The sequence below is a fragment of the Condylura cristata genome, unplaced genomic scaffold (assembly GCF_000260355.1).
Source record: "Condylura cristata isolate star-nosed mole 26May11 unplaced genomic scaffold, ConCri1.0 scaffold00056, whole genome shotgun sequence".
NCBI classification, from domain to species: domain Eukaryota; kingdom Metazoa; phylum Chordata; class Mammalia; order Eulipotyphla; family Talpidae; genus Condylura; species Condylura cristata.
Window position 1 is genome coordinate 654421 of NW_004567157.1, and position 6641 is coordinate 661061.

General features: G+C 40.4%; 1 protein-coding gene across 1 annotated transcript in view; it reads left to right on the forward strand.

Annotated features, from left to right (window-relative positions):
• The window catches only part of ZC4H2 (zinc finger, C4H2 domain containing), a 56055-nt gene extending 50156 nt beyond the window's left edge, over positions 1-5899 (forward strand). The window contains exons 3-5 of the mRNA XM_004695174.2: positions 1603-1775; positions 2796-2958; positions 3939-5899. Of these exons, the coding sequence (XP_004695231.1) occupies positions 1603-1775; positions 2796-2958; positions 3939-4052 (450 nt within the window). The 3' untranslated portion in view covers positions 4053-5899. The remainder of the gene's footprint in view (positions 1-1602; positions 1776-2795; positions 2959-3938) is intronic.
• The last annotated feature ends 742 nt before the right edge of the window (positions 5900-6641 follow it).

Genomic DNA, 6641 nt, shown 5'->3' on the forward strand with positions numbered 1-6641 from the left:
AGAATCTAGGATTTCCAAGATCTCTCACTGTCTATCACTGTAGAAGTCCTTTTCCTGGGCCTGTTTCTCTCTTTACACTTTATGAAAGGGAAATAGTAACCTCTAAGGTCTCTTTAACTCTGATGTGCTCTTATTCTGGGAGTCTGGGAGTTAAGTATTGGCCTTTGGAAAAGATAGAAAAGGCAGCTGTATCTAATGTCTAGCTTCCAACTAGGCCAAGTGATTTCTGCCTACCTACCAAAGCAGGGTTTCCTCCATAGAGATTCTTTTTTGGAGATTCTTGGAATATGAGGAATGAACTGTTCGCTAATGTGCCTCACTTTTTGGAGTTACTCAAGTAGACTATGGATGGTTACCTGTCTTGGTTGCAATAATTGATGATTTTTTTTTAATTTTTTAAAGATTTATTTATTTATTCATACAGAATGGGGTACAGGCCAGAGATGCAGAGGGTGAGAAGATTCACCAGAGACAGAGTGGGTAGCAGAACAGGCAGATTGGCGAAGTACACTGCTGAGGGGAGCAGCGGGCGGGTCAGGAGAGGTCTGCCATGCCATGTGGTCACCTCCGGGGCAGGGGGGTTCGAACTCATGCGGAAGTGGCTTTAGCTTCTTGGTGCGGTGCTCTAACCTGCTGCACCACCAGGAAGGGCCCATTTGATGATTTTTTTATATGATTTATTCACTAAGAGGAAGGTAAGAGGAGCCGGCCTTTAAAGTCCATAGAGCCTAAGATTATGAGAAGTACTTTTTTTTTTTTTTAATTGCATTGAAAGAAGCTACGTTTCTTTTTTAGGGGAAATTTATTTCTCTGGTAATATTAATTTACATTGTCAAGTCTTGGATCTTAAAAGAAATATGAATGAGATTTGGACAGTAAGTACATGGGATTTTCTACAGCACAGATCACAGGATTCCTGGGTTTCAAGAGAAGTTATCAGTTTTGCTGCCTGTTAACCAAGGATAAAAAGCCAATGAAATGTACAAGATATTAGTCATAGAAGTCTTCAAATTCTAGGCAAGCATTTCTCAAGCTTGAATATTCATCTGAGTCACTTGGACTGTTGGACTCTATCCCACAGTTTCTGATTCTGTGTACCTGGGAGCGGAGAGCCTAAGAATTTGTTTTCCAGGACAAAGGCCACTGGAATGGGCAGTAGAAACCCTGAATCTTTATCTAGGCAGTGTGTCTAAGGTATATTTTTCTGAAAAATCTTCCTGTCTCTGAGTATCAATTCTCTGATTTGTAAAATGGTGGTGAGACTGACTAAAGGAGCTCTAAGAGCCAGCCATTCCAACACTAAAATTCTACAGCTGAACAATAATTACCATTTATTGATTCTTTACTCTGTTGTAGCTCCTGTAATGAAATTTAATATAAATTTAATCATTAAATCTTCACCAATATTATATGAAGCCAGCACTATTATTATCATTACTATTTTACAGATGAAGAAACTGAGACATGACAAGAGCCACATAGAATACATGGTGGAAGCACTTGATCATAGATTGGTCTGGCTCTGGAACCTGTGTTCCAGTTTCAGCTGTACCATTTTGCTGTGTTCCTTGAGATATATGCCTACCCCACTCTATGTTCTAGATGGAAAACACCATCAAACAGTCAGAGAATGACCTAAACAAGCTGTTAGAGTCTACCCGTCGGCTACATGATGAGTATAAACCACTGAAGGAACATGTGGATGCCCTGCGTCTGACTCTGGGCCTGCAGAGGCTCCCTGATCTATGTGAAGAGGAGGAGAAACTCTCCTTGGAGTAAGCTGCTTGCCCCCTGTCCCTGCAACATACCCCCCACCCACACCCACACTCACACACACAGAAGTATGTATACACATAAAGTCAGGATGCCCATCCTAGCCCCTAACCTGTTGATTAACTCATTACATGACCTTTTGCAAGTCTCTGTGCTGGGCTATTATAGCAAAAGGATGATTAGACTAGAATTATTGAATGGCTTTTAAAATTCTTTGTGTGATTTTGACAGTACAAGACCATATATATGACATTTACCACGTCAGGATTTTGAAGAAGTGTCTAGAAACCTTTAAAAGTGCATAAGTCAGGTTGGAGCTTCATTGTAGGACCTGAAGTTAAAAAGTTGGCTTACCTCACAGAGAGAGTTTAACTAAGTAAAAAGATGCATACTTTCTTAAGGAAGAGCAGGCTGCTCGTGGAAGGGGTAAGCTTCCTATTCCTAGATGTATGTCAGCAGGGACCTGAGAACACTGAATAGGAATACTGCTGTGATGGTGGGTAGGTAATTGCCCTTTGAGGACCTTGTCTCCGTTGGGATATCCTGATTTTCTGGGTCTGTCAGATTCAAGGAGCAAGAAGATTACTCTACCCAGCAGACAATCTGCCTGATATTCAGGGAGAAGAACCCTATACTGGTGATGGTGCAGAAACCAACACCCTTCGTTCCAGGAGTAGAGATATAAAAGGGGGCACAGTTTTTTTTTTTAAGGTTTATTTATTAATGCATAAAATAATCAGAGTACAAGCTAGAGATGCAGGGGGTGAGAGGATTCACCAGAGACAGGGGGTAACAGAACAGGCAGCTTAACCAAAATACACTGCTGAAGGGGATCAGTCGGTGAGAAAAGAGAGTTCTGCTGTGCCATGTTGGTCACCTCCCTGGCTAGGGATCAAACAAATGCTACAGTGGCTTGTGGATAGCTTCATAGTGGTGTGCTTTAACCTTTTCTGCCACCCGGGAGCCCCAGGGCACAGTCATTGTTTTCAATATGATATAACTAATGTCTTTCATCTCCAAAGTTACTTTGAAAAACAGAAGGCAGAGTGGCAGACAGAACCTCAAGAACCCCCTATTCCTGAGTCCCTGGCCGCTGCTGCCGCTGCCGCCCAACAACTCCAAGTGGCCAGGAAGCAGGACACTCGACAAACAGCAACCTTCAGGCAGCAGCCCCCACCTATGAAGGTGAGTGAACTGTGTAAGAATTTTGGAGGGAGCAAGGTGTCCTTAAGAAGCCCTATGGATGGTTGGGTCTTGGTCTTTGGCTTTAATAATTTGGAGCTTTCCAAAAATAGCCTTTTTGTGGGACAAAGAAGTAAGAGGTGTTGTGCATGTGCTATAATGGGCCCACTGGTTTTGTTGCCTCACTTTCCCAGAGAGGTTATAATGCAGGGATATTAGAAGGCTCTGCTAAAGTATATTTTTCATAAAGTGAGAAATGATTCATATAGATATATAGTGAGCAGAGTTCATTAATGAGTCAGTAGGATTACAAAACTGATTGCAAGAACATTTGAGGGTCAGGTAATTATATATAGTCAGTAAAGGAAAGGAATGCAGAAATAATTCTGCAAAGTTAAATACAGAACAGTTTAATGTCCTACAATACACTTTGTATATAACCTTTTTGATCATATTTTCTTCTGACTAGAAATCTGCTTCTCTACTGGGTGAAGACCAGGTCCCCGTTTTTGTGAATAAAGTTTTATTAGCCTATATGTATGCCTGTTTGATGATGTAATGTCTGCAACTTCTTTCATGTAAAACAGTTATTGTTGAGTAGTTGTAAGTAAAAACATGATCTGAAAAGTCTAAAATATTTACTGCTTTGGTCTCTATGGAAAAAATGTACTGATACCTTTCCTAGATAATTATGTAATCATTGACTGGGTCTCCTCTACCATGTTTCAGTATAATGCTGAATGAATATACTGTTCTCATTTTGCTTTGCTCCAAGTTGTGGATATTTACCCTCTTTGACCCTCACTGCCATATATTCTTCAGTCCCTTATATCTAGCATTGAAATCTACTCAGGGCTCACTGATAACTGCCCTTTCCTATTGAGAAATTGTAATTACTTTCTGGATCCCTGGAGACCATAAGTTTGAATCATGGTCTAGAAGAATCTGACCTCTAACTTTCCTTGTCTTGTGTCCCTAATTAGGCCTGTTTGTCATGTCATCAACAAATTCACCGGAATGCACCTATATGCCCTCTGTGCAAAGCTAAGAGTCGGTCCCGGAACCCCAAAAAGCCAAAACGGAAGCAGGATGAATGAAGAAAGAGAGAACATAGAGCTCTACTGCTCATAACCCTTCCCTTGGCCAGAGTGGTTTATGTCCTAATGTTAAACAACACTTTCCCATCTCTACTAAGTCTCCTATATAACATGATGGAAGCACAACCCCATTCTCACTTCTTATTTCTTTCTGCTCTTGGGGTTTTTGGTTTAGGAAGAGATGTGTTTCAGGTGCTAATGTCGGTGTGTCTGATTACCTTCTCTCCCATCTACATTTCCATGTCTGCCCTTGTTTGGAGCTGAAAGAAGTCCAGAAGACCCAGATATTCTTGTTTGTCTTGTGAATCAGACCTGGGGCCTAAGGTCTGAGTACTCAGGGCAATTACTATTTTATTTCATATGAAGAGTACAGTTTCTTCCTACCTGCATTTTTGCTTTAGGCACAGAAGGGTCAACAGTCTTCTTAATGGACTTTCCAACAGGCTTGAACTATACATTTTGCCATCTCTCCTCATCTCATCTTCAAGGCCCAGAGAGAGCTTATAGAAGCCTTCCTTTTCATATTCATTTGGAAGATCTGGTTCTTAGTACAGAGTTCACCTCCATTCCCAAGGATCTCAGATATTTTGAAGTTCTTAGTTACTGGGTTTTGTGTCTGAAGATCCTGAGATCTGTGACTCTTTACCTTATAACCCTAATTTTTACAAATCAGTAATAGAATGTGCCCACAGTGAAATCTGGAAGCCAGATCTGGTGCACAAGTCCTGCCTAATTTGTTGCAGTAAGTCACTGGACTGAGGACTCTGCTGTACAGGATACCTTAGGCTGAGAGGGACCCTAGGCTAACAACATCTCTGTTGCCTTTTTTTCCCCAAAATCATCACTCTGGTATTTACTCAGTGTTGTATCTTTGGAACCAGAGAAGTGAGTTAATATTCAAGTGAGTGACAATCACTTGAGAATTTTATACAGTGGGGATAAGTAATACTTGCCCTCCATTAATCCTTCCCTCTCTGCATTTGCTTCCTTCTGTAAGACAGTATCAGCTCAGGTCAGCCGCTTGCCATTCCCTTTCCTATGGATTATGCAAGTGGTCTTCCCTCCCCAAAGAAAAGACACTAGCTCCCCACATTCGAACAGCTCTCTAATTAAGTCACTGTCAGACTTAAGGAATAGGATGAGGCTGACTGACTGAAAAATTTTAGTTCCACATCTTTGTCCTTGGCTGGGAGGGGAGATATTTTTCCTTCCTTAATTGTAGTTATAAGTTGTCACATGTCTGTGTGTTCATAGTATAAAGGGTTTCTCTGGTCCTTGAAAAATAAGATTTATGTCTGTACAAATCCTTTTAAATAAACATTTGTTCATTGGAGTAATTGTGATTGAATGCCTGAAAATATCAGATGTAATGCCTTTTCACCTCCTTGGGGAAAATTGACTCTATTTCTTGATGGGAAGAACTGCATGAATATCAGAGATGAGGGGGATTTTTGGCCATTTTGCTTTTTTTGTTTTTAATATTTATGTGTGTGTGTGTGTTTGCACAGTGTTTTATTTCACTTGCCAGGGGTAGTGCCTAGAAAGTTCCCACCACTTATTCATCCATGAACAATCACTGTAGTCCCTTGTGCATTCCTGCCCCCTCACCCTTTGATCTCTTTCCCTCCCTGTCCCTTGCAGAATGTCTCTGATTAATACTGATCCTTTATTGGTTCCCCTAAATTCCTCCTGTAAGTGAAACCATGTGATATGTCCCTCTTCTGACTTATTTCATTGAGAATAAACCCTTGCAGCTCAATACATGTTGCTGCTAATGGCTAAGTTTAACTTTTTTGATTGCTGAATAGTATTTCATTGTGTATATATACCACATCTTCTTGATCTAGTCATGTTATTTGTGAGCATTTGGGTTGTTTCTATATCTTACTTGCTGTAAATAGTGTTGCAATAAACACAGGGGTGCAGGTATCCTTTTGAATTAATGTTTTTGTGTTCTTTGTGTAGATTTCTAGGAGTGGAATTTCTGGGTCATACAGTGACTTACAATTTAGTAACAGCTTTCCATAGAGGTTGGACCAGTTTGCATTGCCACCAGCAGTGTAGGAGAGCTTCTTTTTCTTCACATCTTCCTGATGGCCATATTTGCAGGCAGTTAACCACATTGTCTAGCAACAACCTTCCAAGAAAGATGTTATATGAGTCCATTTTTACAGATGATAAAATGAGACTCAAAATTTGTAACATGATTGCCCAGCAAAAAATTAGGAGATAAAGCTAGAATCAGACCCATGTCTATCTGCCACTAAAACCATTGTTCCTTCTGCCTAGGTATAGTGCTACAGTTAAGTCTGAGACTTGGCTAAGAGAGAATAAAGAAGAAAGAGAAGGGACAACAGTAGAAAGAAAAAAAGTAAAGCAAGGGGGTACAGGAGAGAGAGTGGGGAGGAAGAGAAGGTACTTATTTGTTAAATTATAAACATGCTTTCTACTTAAAGTACCTTTTTCAACATTCTTATTTAATGTTTACAGTAAAAACTTGCACTGCTAGTAAAACATGTGTTAATATAGACCTCATACAGATGAGACCCAGAACGAGTATCCAACTTGCTCAATGTCACAAAGCAAGCT